The following is an 18,693-nucleotide window of genomic DNA, read 5'->3' as shown; positions in this document are numbered from 1 at the left end:
AGTTTTAATATCTGCTACTCATAAAAAATTCGTTGGGCATCTTTACTTAAAGATTTAAGTAGGGTTTCCGCTAACGCACCTTTTGATACTCTTTATGCTTCCATTTCTGAAACGGTTCAAAATAATTCTTTTATCACCAGGCGCCCTCGTCACCCTCGTATTCCTCTTGATAAAGATGGGCGTCTTCTCCTTAAGGAGAAGAAACTGGCCGTTCTTCATTTTAGGTTTTCTCTTTTGCAAGACAACTGGGTCTCATACAAACGGTTGTCCGCTAAATTTCGTCGCCACCTTCGTACTCTGAGAGTTAAACTTCTTTCAGATGAGTTATTTCCTTCCTCTCCGCCTTCCAAGATTTACTCAACACTAAGACGTCATAGATATGTCGCAAACAAATCTTTTGATAACTCTCATCATATTTTTGTCATTGCCCAAAACTCTTATGCCGATGCTCTTGATCAAATTGACCTCTTCCGAGATCATCATTTCCCGTACGGTCGTAGGGTTCCCCCTCACGTCTTTGTGAGCCCCCTTATTCATTCGGTGAACATATGGATATGCCGTGTACAGATATAGAATTATTGCGAGCTCTTCGGACTGGAAGGTCGAGTACTCCGGGTCCAGACAATATCCCACTACGAGTCTATAAAAGTCTTCCAAAAAAGGTCTGGAATTTCTACATGCGTTCAACGAATTATGGTCATCTAATTATATCCCTCCTTCATTTAAGGAAGGCAGAATTGTCTTTATTCCAAAATCTGGCCGTTCACCATCAGAACCCTCTGCTTTTAGACCTCACACTTTGATTAATACTGTGAACAAAATTTTCGAACGCCTCATTCTTTTTAGTTTAAATTAAATATCATTCGAATTTAATTTGTTTTCTCCCTGTTTTTATGGGTTTCGTCCCAAAACCGGTTCAGAATCATGTTTACGAGACATTGTGTCCACTATCTGGGATGCCTTCAAGAACTCTCATGTCTTGTATCTCATCGCCTTAGACTTGAAAGCAGCGTATGATTCTGTTCGTTATGATCTTCTAATTAACAAGTTAGCACGAATGGGGTTCGATAAGAAATTTCTATCGTGACTTTATGAATATCTCATCAACCGTCTCCATTTTATTCACTGGAGAGGCAGTAGTAGGTAGGGCCTCCAAAAAATGGCTCGGGGATCCATGATGTTCTTAAGTCAGCCACCTCGTTGGGCAATTTGCCTGTTGTGGCGTTGTATTTTTATTTGAAATCCAGTACGTTTTCACCTACTACTGATCTCCTGCAAGGCTCTTCGTTATCGCCTCTTCTGTTCGCTTTATTTACGATTGATTTACCTTCATATTTGCCCCCCAACATTCATCTCTTCTTGTATGTGGACGATATTTTCCTGGCCGCAAGTTGTTCGGATGGATCCTCTGCTGAATCTGCTCTTACTCCCGCTGTATCTAAGACCATGAAATGCGCTGAAGACAGTGGTCTCACCATCTCCTTACCCAAGTCAAAATTTTCAATTTTTACCAAGAAACGTTCCTTTCACTTTCCTACATTCACTATTGGTGGAGTGTCTGTTCCTTTTGATCCCTTCATCTGACATCATCTGCGAATTTGCTAGTAATCCCATCGATACCCTGATCGAGTTTATCGATAAAAAGTGAAAAAAGTATGGGGCCAAGGATACTTCCTTGAGGAACTCCACTTGTGATGTCTGTCCAACCAAAGAATTCCCCGTTCACCATCTCTTAACCACGATTCTATCCAATTCAGCAAGTTGCCCCCAATTCCAATCTCGTGTAAACGCTTCAAGAGTTTACTATACTATGTTGGACCCAATCGAATGCCTTCTATTAAAAACCGACGCGAAAAAGTCATTGAAAGCACTACACATGCCTACATTGCTCTCTAACCTAGAGCCTCCTATCGAGAGGGGGCCAACTGTCCCCTTACATCCATTATTGATGTATCGAAAAAATGATGTTGGGTCAGAGCCAATGTTATCTGCCAACCTAGATTCAACTTCCTTTTTACTATCCTTTATCGCTTTCTTCAACGCCCTTCTTTTATCAATAAACAATGATAGGTCACCTCGTCCACTTTTATACTCTCTGAATGCTCTTTTCTTTTCAAGATAAAGATTACGCACGCTATCCGTGAACCATATAGGGTGCGATGTACAAACACGCTTTTTTCGAACAAAGGGTATGCGTCATGCAAAACAGAGGACAGCTTCGTACTAAATTCTTCCCATTGACTTACCACCCCTACTGATTCCAACCAGTCTTTGAAACTTCCGCTAACCTTCCTCTCAAAATATCGAAGTTAGTTCTCCGAGAAACTACCAACAATAAGTTAAAATTACTCTCTACTCAGAGTTAGATAGTTAAAGGAGTGTCCTCTTTCAATTGAATAAGCAAAATTTTGTGGGAAGAGGCAATCGGTTTTTGTGCAAAATGGTCGATTTTTCACATAAATGTTAAACAATTTACAACTACTTGAAGTAAATTGGTTCAAAAAGTCATAAAAGGTCACAGCACATGCATAAATCGTACATGAAAAACACTCACAAAAAAGAATAGCAAGATGTTCAGCTGTGCGCATAAGACTTCTTAAAGCTGCTCCTTCTATTTCCTCAATCAATGCCGTGTTGGGATTCTGCTGGGTGAGCATCCAATCAAGCATTCTTTCACCACTACGTATATCACCTAAAAAATATATTTTACCCAAATTGAAAATTATATTTTAAAAAGTGTGGAACATTTCATCAGCACTTTTTAGATTTTTGATGAAATCTGTCTGGTAATTTTTGATTGAATTAGTTATTTTTGGTAGAAAAGAAAACCTCCAATGACATAAAATGTTTTAAAGGTCGTCACACATCCATCCTATGAGCCTTTGAAGTCAAAATACAATTAAGGATTTCAGAAAAAAATGTAAAAATTTAAATTTAAGAGTAATTAAATTTTTATACACAGTCCGCGTCCTCTAAGTCATATTTGATAAAAAAAATTCATTCAAGGACATGCGAAACAAAAAAATACTTATTTTTTACGTGTGTTTTTGTATAAATTTAGTGAAAACCGAGGAGTAGCCTTGTATATATGTATAATTATCTCCCTACATTTTTCTACTTTTATTTTCTGAGGGAATGTGTTTTTAGTGAAAATATACATAGAATTTTAATACAGAGTGATTCAAAACTAAAGTTTCTCTCAAAACTTTAACGAGTGATAGAGCACATCTAAACAAAGCAATTTTCATTTCGCAATGCATCGATGTAAGGCAAGTGATAAACTGCTAGATGGCACTGTCATTGAAAGCATAAAGTGCTGGTTTCACCACTTATCATTTCTATCGTGGATTGCAGAAAGGATACAGCTTGTTTTCAAGAATTGGGAAAAAGCGTACATGCATTTTATATATGGTGCTTGCTTATGGGAATGTTCCGGAAGCCTGATAGTGTTCTCTGACAGAACACATGCCAGATCGGAAAATCTTTGAGTGATTGCACCAGTGTCTGTGAAAAAGAGGTTCCTTTGTCAGTGGCATACAGGATACAGAGCCTGGCAGGAGTGCGAGAATGCCACAAAGAGTCTGTTTCACACAGACACGATTCAATCGCTCTAAAGTTTTTGATCTGGCAAGCGTCTTGTTGTAAAACACTTTAGTACAGTATTTGAGCTTCCATATCATTCCTGTCCGCATCACCATACATGAAATGCATATCCACTTCATTCATGAAACCAGCCATCTCTTCTTTAATCCACAATAGAAATGACGATAATGCAGTCTACTGGTTCACCACTTGCGTTGCAAATATGCATTGCCAGCGAGTTTGCATCCTGTATAATACGCAGAAACAGAAAATTTGAGACCTGTTGAGAGTTTCTCAAGTCGGTAACAATCTTTATTGAAAGAGTTCAATTTACATGTAATTTTTTATTATTTTTCATACAAATTCATTTTTTTCCTAGTTTAGCTGATTTTATTTTTTTTTATTTTTGTTGGTCACCTGTTATACTGTACTCACTCATTGTATTGAAGAACTGAATGCAATAAGAATTTTTTTTTCTAATATCCTGATCGATGATAATATAGATTCCTTTCTAAGATACAGGCATAAAAAATACCACCAAATCGTAAAATTCTCCTGTCTATCCTAAAACTAAGAAATTTCATTTTAGCTGAGATCGAGGGCATATAGATGTTCTGAAAAATCCTCGGGTAAAGGGAAGGCAATGAACACTCTATCTGCTATTTTATTTTCCTACATTTTATTGTTAATTTTTCCCCCTTGAATAAATTTGTTTGCTTTTTGTTCTTTTTTTTCATAATTTCGTCTTTCATTCTTTTTGTATTTTCCTGTTCGAATCTATTCTGCATCTCAATTTTTAAACATGTTTAATATATATGTCTGTATATATGTATACGTATGTGGGGCCGCGGCTGGATGCTTGGTCACCCGGGGCAGGTGCTCATTTTAGCGCTCCCTTGTGTTGAAGGAGAGATCTGACAATAAATTCTGCGCCCCCCTCCGGTCCAGGGCACGAGGCTCGCCTGCTCTCCCCTGGTTGCGGCCCTGTGTCTATATATATTTATGTGTGTGTGCATTAATTTGCGCACAACTTTCCAGTTCTGACTTGTGTATTTTTTTTTCTTTTTTTCTTTTTAATCTTTAATATATACTAGGGGGGGGGGCTCTGCCCCACTGCCACTTTGGCGGCCACCCCCCCCCCACTTCTCTTCACAACATATCTTGTTTATTTCGTCCCACTTCATCAGCGTGCTATGGAAAGAGACGTGTGAAAGCACCAGCTTACTGAAGAAGCGAATTTTAATAAAAATAATGATAAAGCAACAAAAAACAAATGAGATTCATCAAGCACCCCCAGAAACTGCCTGGGGCCCCAGATTCAATTCGCTGAATTTTAGTGGGGCTCACACTGGATATATGTCGGGCTACCGATGTGTTACAAATTTTACAATGTTAAACAACAAAAATCAATGAGATACAACCAGGGGCCCCGAATTAGAACCTATCAACATTCCCATGGAGCATTGACCTGGAAGCTTGTCGGACACACCCCTGTAAGGATCCACGAAAATTTTTCATTCTTTTCAATTTTGCAACGAATAAAATCCAGGGCCCCACATCCAGTAGCGGGAACACAATACTCAGATTTTTAGTGGGGAATCCAGACTGGATTTATCTCGGTCCTCCGCTGTTGCAAATTGTATAATGTTAAAAAACAAAAAGAATCAGATTCATCCAGAGCCCCAAAATGAAACCTGAAAACATGGGGCCCCCGACTTGGAAGCTTGTCGGTCATCCCCCACTGCGAGTGCCATGAAAAATTTTCATTTGTATTTGTTTTACCAATGAATAAAAGCTAGGGCCCCCAATCAGTTGCCCGTTGTATTCGCATACCTTTAGTAGGGCCCCAGACTGGCTTTATCTCGGGCATCCGCTGTTGCAAATTCTACAACAGAAAAGAATGAGATTCATCCAGGGCCCCCAAAATGAAACCTGTACACATGGGGCCCCGACTTGGAAGCTTGTCGGTTATCCCCCGGTGAGAATGCCATGAAAAATTTTCATTTGTATTCGTTTTACCAACGAATAAAATCGAGGGCCTCAACCAATTACCCGGGACACCAATTTGCATACTTTTAGTGGGGCCCCAGACTGGCTTTATCTCGGGCTTCCGCTGTTGCAAACTCTACAACAGAAAAGAATGAGATCCATTCAACGTTAAAGCAGCAAGAAAACAATGAGATCCATCAAGGGCCCCTGGAAATGAAAACTTTTAACTTTCCCATGAAGGTATACGTACAATCCCCCCCGGGTACCCCGACCCTGTGTGTTGGGAGCACTGTTGTTATATGTATATTATACATATACATACCTCTCGGCATGACCCCCCCCCCCTCCCAAGGGCAGGGCTGACAGGACCAGAACGATTCTTATCACCTTTTGATTTTTCACACAATAAATTAACCACAGAGGGGCCCTGAAAAGCTGGTTTGGGGGCTCGCCATCTAAATTCCAGCCTAAGGGCCCTGCTGTAGGATATAGGTGCCTCTCGGTACATGCACATAACATGGTCCCGATGGGTCAAATGGGTCCCAATATGTGCTAGAGTTAAATGAATACTTGACCCAAAATCGTAACCGACTTCCGTAACACAAAAACGTAACAGATTTCCGTCACTCAAAAACTTCACCCACTTCCGTCACTCGGTTGCTTAGCAACAGGCCCTTTTCGAGTTTGTGATTTTATATTATAGAGTAGATATGTGTATATATTTCTTTTAATTTAGTCGAATGTATAATCATGCATGCTTCTCACATGTTTATTATTTATTATTTATTTATTATCATGTGTTTATTATTATTTTTTATTTATTTTATTTATTTATTTTTTTCGTTTTTACTCCCTCTTTTTGTTTGCATATATATATGTGTATATATATATATTTTTTCCATGCATGTATTTCATATAAAACAAAAATTTAACTGTTCACCTTATTTCCTTGTAACAGGGCAATTGGCCCTAAACAATAAAGATTATTATTATTATTATTATTATTATTATAAGAATTTTTTGGAAGGAAAATTCACGGGCATCTGGAGGAAAAATGCCTGTAATTTTTCCTTCCAAAAATCCAAATCCACATTGTATCCAGTTCTTCTACACCTTAAATAAGGCCCTCTTCATAAGGGTATACTCAAATCGATCTCGATTGGACTAGTTGACTGAATGATTCCAGTTGCCCATTCTCCTTCACATGGCACTACTGAAAACATTTCAAAACACAGGATACTGAAGAAAACTGACAGTTTTTAGTTCCTTATCTTCATATGATCACAAGAATATTTGCCAACATTGTGAAACCTGTCTAAGACAGTGTACAGCATTATATGAGATAGAAACCTATCTTATATATAAATGGAATTAAAAGATAGTCCCATCGATGATTAGTGTGCTTTGATGTGCACTGTTATAAATCGGAAACTTGTCTAAAACATTATTATTTGTCTTGATATTCGTTGCATACAGGTCCCACTGTATTACATAGTGGAAAGATAGATGAGACATTTATTAGAAACGTGACGAGTTACTATGCTGCATATAAAAGACACGATCTGTATGATCTTATTTTGGAAAAAAAAAATTAACTGTATATAACTTCTGCAATCTGCATAAATATATACAGGATGGAAACTGTTTATTCAAGTGCTTCATTAACCGAGTCAGCTACAGCCTTGAATGTGGTGACCAGTATAGTAAAATGGCTATGTACTAAACAATGAAATTATCTCGGCGTTTCTTAGCATTAAGTTACAGAATTAGAGGTTATATCTCGAAAATTATATGAAATACGACCAAGAGTTCAGCTACAAAGTTGTAGAGCATTATTGATTTAGTAAGAAAAGACATGATGCACACCGATATGATAAATAATTGCCTTTACAGCCCAAACTATCTGAAACCAATGTAAGACGTTTTATTATAATGTTTGAAGAATAAACACAAGGATGTCATGAGAGCATTTTTTATAAGGACTTTATTATTAGACTTAATTTTTTTAAGTCAATCGTAGAGTTGAACACTTTTTTTATTTGCTCTCTCTTGTGATCCACGACCTGTCTTGACATCTCATCTTTGGTGAAAACCTTTCGAAGTCCTTTATATCAAACTATTTTGTTTTCCTGTGCTGACTGTAGCCAAAACAAATTGTTTCTCTTTGTCGCCTAGTGAAATTCTGAAAAAAAAAAAACAACAACCACGTGATCACCTTTAGCCAATAGGCATCCTGGAATTGAAATTTCCTTTAGGTGGAATTCTTGATAATGTCATTCGTAATGTGTTTTCATGTGTCAGAATCAGTCAGGCAGTTACTCATTAAAGTTACATTTTTCTTTTTTTCAATTAATTGTGAAATGTAGAATATAAAAGTGTATCCCACCGCAGAGGCCTTGGGCAGGAGATGGGTAAGTGGCATTGTTTTTAGTGGCAAATTGTTTTTTGTGTGATATGAAAATTATTCTATTTCTCTCTTGATTTTCTGAATTGCCTGTTTAATTAACTAATTCTGAAGCAATGATTGAGTTGAAGTAATTTGTGGCACACAACGCAAGTGTCAGAAGGTTTTCAATGCGTGATGCTTATTTATTTAATTTTTAATATGCTCGTGACATCCCATGATAAGGGGGTGGGCTTTTATATATGGAAAAATAAAAATATTTTCTTTAATTTACAAACAATGTGTATTATGTAAATACATCTCCTGCAGTGTTTCTCAACCGCCGGGCCGTGGCATTGATCGTGCCGGGCAGCGAGAGATTCACCTTTGGATCATTTTAATTGTTTATTTGCTATGCGGTTTCCCTGAACACAATAACGAAGCTACTTCAGGAAACTTTTTTTTTCACAAGCAATACATAATTCAAATCTGTCCACAAAATTCATTGCATCCGAATGTAAACAAGTGAACAAGATATCTGCTGTGCAAACAATTTGGGACATCCTGTACGTTTCTATAACCAATAGTGCGCAAGTAATTTGAACTGAAACAGACTTAAATATGTATATTATTTAAATATGCTGACAATGAATATTCTCACTGTATATTATGTGAAATTAAATTGTTCTTTGATTTTTGGCATTTTTTTTATATTTTGGAAAAATATCTAATCGTTTTTTAAATCAAAATAAGTGTTACAATTAGAAATACAGATGAACTTGGCTAATTCAAACTTTCGGATAATTTGAATTTTAGGAATTCTACCTGAATTTCCTATTCTATATATTGTTAAAATTACCTGTTTACTTTAATCCTCCTCCCAATATTATGAATAGTTCGAAGTTTTAATTCAGATATGTCATTAGCAAAACGTTTCTTTTCTCTGAATTCCTCGCCAACTTTTGATCATTTTTTTCATTCCGTTTATTACTTGTTCTTCTAAAATGTAGCATGAAAACATTAAAAAAAAATTACAATCATTAACTAACTGATAACAATCAATAAATCTGAACTTTGGTGATGGATGCTAGTAGCAATGCTTTCGTTGTCAGTCCCACGCATACACTGACTTTTGTGTTCCGCGGGCAGCTAGAATTTTACCAGACTTCATTAGGCTACTTCAAAAGGCAAATGAGGAAATATGAAAGCTTGTATGTGTGTGGTAATCAACTATCTGCAGACCGAATGTTTAAACGTTAAATGTTTCCCGTCTCTTCTCAGGCCAAGAATAAAAACTTCCATGTTTCTAAGTGCCATATTCACTGAGATATTCGAATTCGAAAAATGGAGTAAATTTGGGGAAAAAACAGCGTTAAATACAGGTAAAGCGGGTTTTTCCACAAATTTCCCCTGTTTTAGAATTTGAATATCTTAGCGCATATGGCACTTGGAGGCATGGAATTTTTTTTGCTGGTCTCAGACGAGACAGGGCAACAACTTTCTAATAGGGTCTTTGAGCACACGGGGACTGTATAAAAAGATAATTTCTTTATTTTTTCATGTACAATACCCCTCAAACAAATTTTCAGATAACTGCACGTTATTTGAAAACTTTTTGTAACTAAAAGTATGTTTTGGAAGTCAAGGGTTACAGAGATATCCGCTATGTAAACAACTTGGGACAGCCTGTATAATATGCAAATGAAAAATACCCGTATATGCAATTGGTTGCGGTTCTCCTTGTTTGAAAAACAGAAGTGCAGGAAAGGATAGTACACCATATCGTTTCGCCAGGTTGAAATCATCAACTTTGATTATATGTATCAAAAGGCTTTCAGCTTCATCATCAATTTTTTCCAGTTCATCCAAAACTCGACTACAAAGCTTGCACCCAGTTTTGCTGTCTGAAATTGAACAGTTAGCTATTTTTAATGAAATCAATCAAAAATTTTCATATTTAACTCAGTAATGCTAAAACTTCAAACAAGAATAATTTTATATATTATCAAGAAAAATGTGTAAATGTAGTCTAAAAAAAGAGAACAGCGAAGATTTCAAATATAATTATGAATAACTATGTGTCTAGCCTTTAGTCCAATAACAGTGCCGCTGTGGTGGTCGAGTGGTCATAGTGACGGACCCCCGTCACCAAAGTGATGGTCGGCTGAAGTTGGTTTTCTGTGATTTCCGACTTCGAGGCGCGAATGCAATCCTATATCCACGTTAAAAAGTCTCGCCACAGAGAGCAATAGGCCTACAACGGTAAAATCTTCTATCATTACACTTCACTCGTGGTTACAAAAATTGATGGCAGATGGCAGCACTACACACAACAAGCCTTAGACAGAAACAAACTTTACGTTATGTTCACAACACGAACACGCACATTCCAACATGTACCAATTCTTTAAAAATTCCGCAGAGGAATATAGACGAAGTCATGTATGGTTTAATAGTCCGATAACTTTCGAGTATATATACATATATATATATTTTTTTCATTGAACAAAATACGTAGAAGAGAGTGGGGTAATGTCGAACACTTAAGGGAAATCTCTAATTACTCACTTATTTGCAATAGTTCATGAAAAAATTTACTATAGGTAGATACCCTGTTTCATTACCTACTAAAAAACCACAAAACATTTGACTTTATAGTTCAAGTTTTCATAGAATTTTTTTTTAAGAGCTTATGCTGTTCAGAATTGCTCCGTGGGTCGGGGCAATACCGAACGGGGTCAGCTAAGTAAGGAATGTAGCTTCCGTTACGTAGTTTTTTATGAAATTAATTTAAAATTACTTAAATGACATAACCAACTCTAGAATCAATTATTCCTGTGAAAATATACAACTAAGGTGAACATAAAGCTAGTAATTATTTCAATCGATATGGATACTTTTGATATTCTAAAAATTTAAGTAGCATTTGCATCTATGTTCTTAAAAAATAGCAAAACTAACATCAACAGCAGAGTTGAAACTGGCTTAGAACCTAACGCTGAATACAAAAATCGTAAACAAAATTTTCTGCAGTCTCTGCACCACTACACTCTCATTGCATCCACCGAATAAAGTGTTCGGAATTGCCTCAAACGACACCTCGTGGCAATGTCTCAATCTAATCTCAAAATGTACACAGCAAGCAAACTTTCTTCCTACTTAATAAATAGCTAAAGAAACGTAGAATCTAATACCAAGCTGACTACTCTAAACCCGAACGTATTTTACTTATCTCTTATCCAAATTAGTACCAATTTATTAACGAAAGTTCCGAAAAAACTGTTTTTTACACACCACTCGCAATAACATAGCTAGAAAGGCATTAGCCCGCTCAATGAGTTTACGGTGGACGCCGTCAGGCTGCAACACTAATCAGACCCTTCTAAATTCAGTGACAGAACAACGGTGTTCGGAATTCCCTGCTGCTCTGTATAACCCCATTCTTCCCTAACGACGTAGAACACGTATTGAATTATTGAATACTAACACATAAGAAGGACGGAATAACAAAGACCAAAATAAACAAAAAGGGACATATACATACACCTACTTTGAAACCTTGGAATACATAAGTTCATTAGTGTTCTGGTCTTTAGCTTAGAAGGTCTGGGTTCAAATTCCAGTTTGGACACATAAATTTGCAAAGTGATAATACCTTACCGATTTAGTAAGATATTTGGTCTACCTGAGTTGAAAGTGTTTATTGAAAGAATAGCAGCAGACCTCTATTACACAAACGTGTGAGGGTCATATACATAAAGATCCTGTAATCTGTTTTTATATCCGAAAGTTAGAAAAGTACAAAGTTTGAAGTTGTTCTCTACTGGTGATTTAAAAAAAAAAAAAAAATTTTACGAATTTATTATTAATTAATATTTAATTAACTAGACAACAAACTTATTACTACTTGATACTGAATATTTATTATCAATGCATTCTCTAAATCAGTGGTTCTCAACCTTTTTTGACTTGCGGAGCCCTTTTCGGTCTATAATTTCTATGGCGGAACCCTGCTTGACTCGAGGAGCCCTTTTTGCGAATAGTTTTTATGGTAGAACACTGTAAGCCTCTTTTTTATTTACTTATCAAATTTGTTAATTTATTTTATTTCCCTCGAGTGGCCGCGGAGCCCCTGGGAAATGCACGCGGAGCACCGGTTGAGAACTGCTGCTCTAAATGATAGATCCCATGTGTTCCAAACATTTCAATAATTATTATACAGGGTGCATAGCTGACACGCGGTATCGCACTGGCGAACCGTTGATCCTAGAGGCATACCTCCGATTAGAAAAAGTATCCAAATAACGTATGGACCTCAGATACACCATTCATATTGCAATGGGTTGTGTAGTTATTAAATGAAAAAACTATCTACAGACACCCTGTGCTCAAAATCACAATTGAAAAGTTGTTGCTCTATCTTTCCTGAGGCCAAAAAAAAAATTCCAAGTTTTTAAGTACAATATTCGCTGAAATATTTAAATTCAAAATCGGAGAAAAGTTGGGGAAAAAACGAAAAACGTTTTTTTCCCTCCTCATTTATGCTGTTTTTTCCCAACCTTTTTCTAATTTTTGAATTCAAATGCAGTAAAACCTGAATAATTCGTTACCCTAATAAGTCGTCTCTCCGGTTAAGTCATCATTTTTCTTCAGCCCGTCCCAATTTCATAATGTTATAAAATCCTCGTTTACTCTTCGCTAATTTCGATTAACTCATGACTATGGAAAAAGAGAGAGGAACAGATGATTTCTATGACTTCCTCCACGAACGTTACACTGAGGAAGTTCATATGCCCATTAAAAAATAAAAGTTCTTGAAATGTTAGGGCTGTTTGAGGTGGACCTCATTTCTGCATTAGCCCTCAGTAATTTGGGGCTTCGAATATAAACAAAATATCTTTTGAAAAACCACACTTTTTTTCCTAAGTTGAGGCCTTCTAATGCCTGCTTTGCCCTGCCGAAGACCTCCTACGCCAAGTCGAAATGGGACCCTGTGTTCAAGATTACCTTGTATTTGGATCATGAACTACTGATGGAGAATTCAAAGCTCTAAAATTAAATGTCATGTATGTGTAAAATTCCATGTGCAACACCTGTGGTTTTTTTTTATATTTCAATAATTATACAGCTCCTTACAATACGAATGACATATCTCAGGTCCACACATTTGTAACTTTTTTCTAATTCGAATTATGCCTCTAGAATCAATGATTTGCCAGTAATTTGCGGTGCCAAGTGTTAACTTTGCACCCCGTATAATAATGACTTATAAATATTTCAATTTCAGTCTTCACTATTACCAATTTGCTTTAGTAAATCGTAGGTTTTACAGGTAAAAACTAGGAATTGCAGTCTTCGAGCCTTACCGTGACATTCAGTCAATTATCGATTAGTCAAACTCTGAGTTGAATATCTATTCGAAATATATCTAAGTCGAAATTTTAACTTGTTCCTAGAAACTTCAAAAAATATTATTTTAGTGTTAAAATGTTTTCTTAACTTGAAGTTTTTTCTTTTAAGTTGAAATTTTTTTGAGCATGAGATGAATTGTAATTGGCATTCACGTTCCCAGTGAAGAATTAAAGGTGCGCCGTACATAATTCAAAGAATTTTCTTCTTCTACCCTCTTCAGGCTTCCAGATAAACATTGGCCAATGACAATCAACTTGGTCACCTGTGCTTGCAAATATTTTGGTGTATGTCTTTTCAAGCGGAAATAGCCATTTCGCTTTGGCTCAGTTGCGAGTGAATTTAGTGTTGCAATGTAGTGTTAAATGCAGGCAAGGATTTCAAAGTGACGAAAATGTCCTCTTGTATCATTCCAAGAATTCTCAACTTCCAATATAAAATAAGTAAAAATAAAGTAATAAAAATTAACACTAACCTGCTTTTCACATCTATGAAAAGAATCATGACTAGCATGAGAGAGATTGTTGTAAAATAAATTATTTGAGTTTCTACTATTTCTTAAGGGGATGTTGACTTTGATACAATATATAATATTCGTATTATGAATGTTTCGGATTACGATTTGTTTACGGAACAAATTATATATGATCATAAACAAAAGTTCTCCACTGTTATTCATTATGAACAGCTTTAACATTTGAAAGAAAAGCGTGATAAATAACTAGTTGCCTGGCCCAAGCGTTAAACGAAAGTGGGTGGTGGTCACTTATCGTCCTGGTGTAATCGAAAATTTTCTTCTTACGGCCCACTAGATATGTGCACACAATTGTTCTTGGATGCACTCAATCACTATAATGGTGCACGTATATAGTGTATATAAATGTGCGCGTGTATCACCACCATTTTCAATCTAATTCCTGGATGTAGCCCCCCCCCCGCGCTAGAGGGCCGCACGTGAGGTTTTGTGACCAGGCAACGAGCCGCCCATGCCTATGCATCAGTACTTCGGTGAAGATCTTATAAATTACTGATAATGAACTGATTTGGTCGACACTTCTTGATATCCTCTTTTTCACCATTTTTGAGAACTACCACCATCATTTCATTATTCCAATCTTTTGGGACAACATTTGTAAGACAATTTTTATATAATGTAGCTTGTATAAATTACTTTACCGCACACCAACTCCGGTCATATCACCGTACAGCAATTTATTACCGATAGAGTTAGGCCGGATATGAAGACGATATCTATCAGTGGTCACCTCAGGGTCGGTAAATAAAGAACTTATTTTCTATGTTCTTCCCTAGTTTCGAACTCTTGCACCCTGACGGTTAACCTTCATGTTGGAAGACGAACATCTTACAACTGCTCCACCACGGCTCTAGCTAGTATAACATGGCATTGTTGGCGCTCGCCTGACCTTTACCCCTTATGTAATAGTAGTGCATGTGTTATGTTTTGTTATTGAGTTTGTGTTATGTCTATCTTGGTTCACGGAACCTTTACCCCCGATATTTCGCCTCCAACATTTCGTCTCCGACATCTCGCCCCTGGCACGTTTCGTCCCCAGTACATTTGGCCCCCGGAAATTTCGCCCCTGACATCTCACCCCGGTACATTTGGCCCCCGGAAATTTCGCCCCGGACATTTCACCCCGGGAATTTTGCCCTGACATTTCGCCTGCCCTGACCATATCAGTGACCCAGTGAGTGACCATATGAGTGACTCAGTGAGTAATCAAGTAAATCGGAAATTTATCTCTGATATTTCACCTGCCCTGATGGTACGCGTGACTGTATGTTCGAACATATGAATGATGGTACAAGTGACCAAGTGAGTGACCACATGAGTGATCAAGTGAGTTGGACATTTACCCGTGACATTTTGCTTCCCCTGATCGCATGAGTGACCAAGTGAGTGAATACATGAGTGATCGAGTGAATTGAAAATTTATCCCCGGACATTTCACCTGCCCTGACCATATGAGTGACCCAGTGAGTAATCATATGAGTTACTCAGTGAGTAATCATATGAGTTACTCAGTGAGTAATCCAGTGAATTGGAAATTAACCCCCCCCCCTGTCATTTTGCCTACCTTGACCGTACGCGTGACCGTATGAGTGAACATATGAATGATAGTACGAGTGATCAAGTGAGTGAATATATGAGTGATCGAGTTAAGAAATGAAAATGAAATGAAATAAATTTAATGAAAATTTACACTCCGGACATTTCACCTGCCCTGATCCAATGAGTGATCATATAAGTGCAATAAATTGCAATTTTTGGTAAAATTTAGTGATAAGCCGTATTCAGCATTGCAATTTCCTGCATTCTCCTCGATGATGCATGGTGAACCTAAGTATGAAGGTTTTTATTTAAACCCATCTAGGAAGCGTGAGGGAAGGAAAAGGTACCTTGGGGGATTTTAATGTTTTTTTGTTCAAGACCTCTTCTTATATTGAAAAATTTCGCAGCAACGTAAATTTGGGAAAAATATTTTATGCTTCAACTGAAAATTCCACAAATTCTTAGGATCAATTAAAGTGTGAGTCACTTGGTCACTCAGTTACGTAGCACTGGGTGACAAAGTGAAAGCGGTCATTCACTTGGTCACTCAGTGCTACGTAACCACCTATAAAAAGGGAGGAGATGAGGAGGATCATTTTTGCAGACACTCCACCCTCGCACTTTGTCAATCGCTCACTTTGTCAATCGCTGACTTTGTCAATCACTCAATCGCTGACTTTGTCAATCGCTCACTGGGTCAATAATACGGTCATTCACTTTATCAATCTTTCGGTCACTCATGCAGTCACTCACTTGGTCACACATTCACTTATGCGTTCCATCACCCAGTAACTCCCTTGGTCACTCACACGGTCAGTCCCTTGATCACTCACTTGGACACTCACACGGTCAGTCCCTTGATCACTCACTTGGACACTCACACCGTCACTCACCTGGTCACATATACAGACACTCGGTCACTCATACGGTTAATCATTCAGTCGCTCCCTTGATCACTCATATGCTCAATCACTCAGTCACTCACTTGGAAACTTACACAAAATTTAATTGGTCACTGATTCACTCAAACGTTTCATCGCTCAGTAACTCCCTTGGTCATTCACACGGTCAATCCCTCGATCACTCACTTGATCATTCATACAGTTAATCACTTGGTCGCTCATGCGGTCATTCACTTGGTCACTCATACGTCCATTCGGTCAGTCACTCGGTCAGTCATACGGTTAATTACGTAGTCTCTCCTTTGGTCACTCATATGCTCAATCACTCAGTCACTCACTTGGAAAATTACACAAGATTTAATCAGTCACTCACTCTTGGTCACTCATTCACTCAAACGTTTCGTCGCTCGGTAACTCCCTTGATCACTCACACGGTTAATCCCTCGATCACTCACTTGATCGCTCATACAGTTAATCACTTGGTCACTCATGCGGTCATTCATTTGGTCACTCATACGGTCATTCACTCATAAAGTCAATTGCACACTAGTTGATACGGTCACACACGTGGTGAGCCATTCTGCCACTCGCTTAGTGATTTGTACGGTCACTAACGCACTCCTACAGTCCATTTCACACTCACTTGGTCACTCATACGGTCACTAACGCACTCCTACAGTCCATTTCACACTCACTTGGTCACTCATACGGTCACTCGATCACTCACACGGTCACTCATACGTTCAGGGCAGGTGAAATGTCAGGTGTGAATTTTTCGGGGGCCAAACGCACCAGAGGCCAAATATACCGGGGTGAAATGTCAGGGGCGAAATTTCCGGGGGCCAAATGTAACGGGGACGAAACGTTCTAGGGTAGAGATGTCGGGGACGAAAGTTCCGGATCCCGTCTATCTTATGCTTTACAATTATTTTCTCTGTCGACAAAACAAACTTTTGTTAATACCTTCGTAGATCTTGCCGACTGTGATCTGGTGTTGGTTGGCATAGTCAATAGCAGTGATCTGATACTGTCTCCTCGTATGATGCTGAAATCCGCAATCTGATGCTATCTGTTCGTCACGATGTCCGCCATCGGACTCCCCCGCTTGATCGCCGAATTCCACGTGTAGCATTGCCGATGTCCGCGATCTAATGATGCCTCTTCGTCAACGCCCTGGGTTCTTCGAGATATCCGTCATCTGGATTCCACCACTTGATCGCCGAATTCCCTGTGTGGTTCTGCCGACGTCCGTGATCCGATTTCGACGCCTTGGGTTCGTTGCCGAGTTCTATGTGTGACTCTACTGACATCTGTGGTCAAGCATCGTTTCTTGAAGACCATAGCCGAGTGTCACGTCCACCCTAGCCTCTTCACCATAAGTATACTTTGCGATTTTCCTACTAGTGAAGGGTTTCCCCTTGATTTAATATCTTGACTAATGTATGCCTTAATTTGTAATAATAGAAATAAATAGTTGTTCGAAACTGTTTTATTCATTGGCAGTTAAAGACATACGTTGCACTAGTGCACTGGCAAATTCTTCTTCCTTAACAAAGTCGATTGAAATCCGATCTTCACCTGAAACTTTTTTTAATGCAAAAATTTCCTTTCTTCCAGCACAGTTTTTGTTTTGCTGATTTTAAACATCTATTAACCTCCAGCGCTTTCTTTACAATTTCGCAATTGAACCTTCTAGCATCTTCTGTAATCTACTTTTGCACAGTCTTGCAAAGAGTTCTGCATATTCCACTCTTGATTTAGGGTCTTTTTTTTTATCTGAAATTCTCTCCGGTCTTTCATCAGTTTATTTTTTCTGTTGTTTTCTTCACCGATTTCATTTCTTTTCCTCCAGCGACTTCCTTTGCTACTTTTTTTAGGGTATTGGTTAAATTTCCGTTCATCATGGTTGCATCTTGCCCATCTTCAGTGATATTTAACAAATCAAATCGGTTCCTCAGCTCTAACTGGAATTTATATCGATACACTTGAAGATTTGTCAAATTGATGACGGTTTCTGTATTTTTATAAGTTTTGCTCTTTTCACTTCAGTGTTAAGCATCATTCTACACCTCACCAGCCGATGGTCACTTCCTGTATTGAATTTGTTGAGAACACTGCAGTCTTTGACCACATGCTTCTTATTACATAATGTAATCGATCTTGCTTTGTTGTCCCAGCTGGGCCTTTCCACGTTCGCTTTCTTTGGGGTTTCTTCTTACAAAACAAATTCGTGATGGATTCCTGTTCGCCCTCTGCAAATTTGACGAGTCTGTTTCCTTTGTCATTTCATACACCGTAACCATGACTTCAGACTGTGGGAACTTCTCTCCCTAATTCTAGTATTGAAGTCACTC

General features: G+C 38.0%; 1 protein-coding gene across 2 annotated transcripts in view; it reads right to left on the bottom strand.

Annotated features, from left to right (window-relative positions):
* hlk (hulk) overlaps positions 1-18,693 on the bottom strand; it is a 350,573-nt gene that overhangs the window by 101,265 nt on the left and 230,615 nt on the right. For both annotated transcript variants that reach the window (XM_089239381.1, XM_089239380.1), the window contains exons 26-27: positions 9,667-9,858; positions 2,555-2,692 (exon numbers count right to left, since the gene is read on the bottom strand). In XM_089239381.1, coding sequence (XP_089095507.1) covers positions 2,555-2,692; positions 9,667-9,858 — 330 coding nt within the window. The remainder of the gene's footprint in view (positions 1-2,554; positions 2,693-9,666; positions 9,859-18,693) is intronic.

The sequence above is a fragment of the Pholcus phalangioides genome, unplaced genomic scaffold (assembly GCF_987345545.1).
Source record: "Pholcus phalangioides strain wild (caught in Gottingen) unplaced genomic scaffold, Ppha-v1.0 ptg000011l_1, whole genome shotgun sequence".
In the NCBI taxonomy this organism is placed as follows: domain Eukaryota; kingdom Metazoa; phylum Arthropoda; class Arachnida; order Araneae; family Pholcidae; genus Pholcus; species Pholcus phalangioides.
Note: the sequence above shows the minus strand (reverse complement) of the source record. Positions and strands in the feature narration are given on the sequence as shown.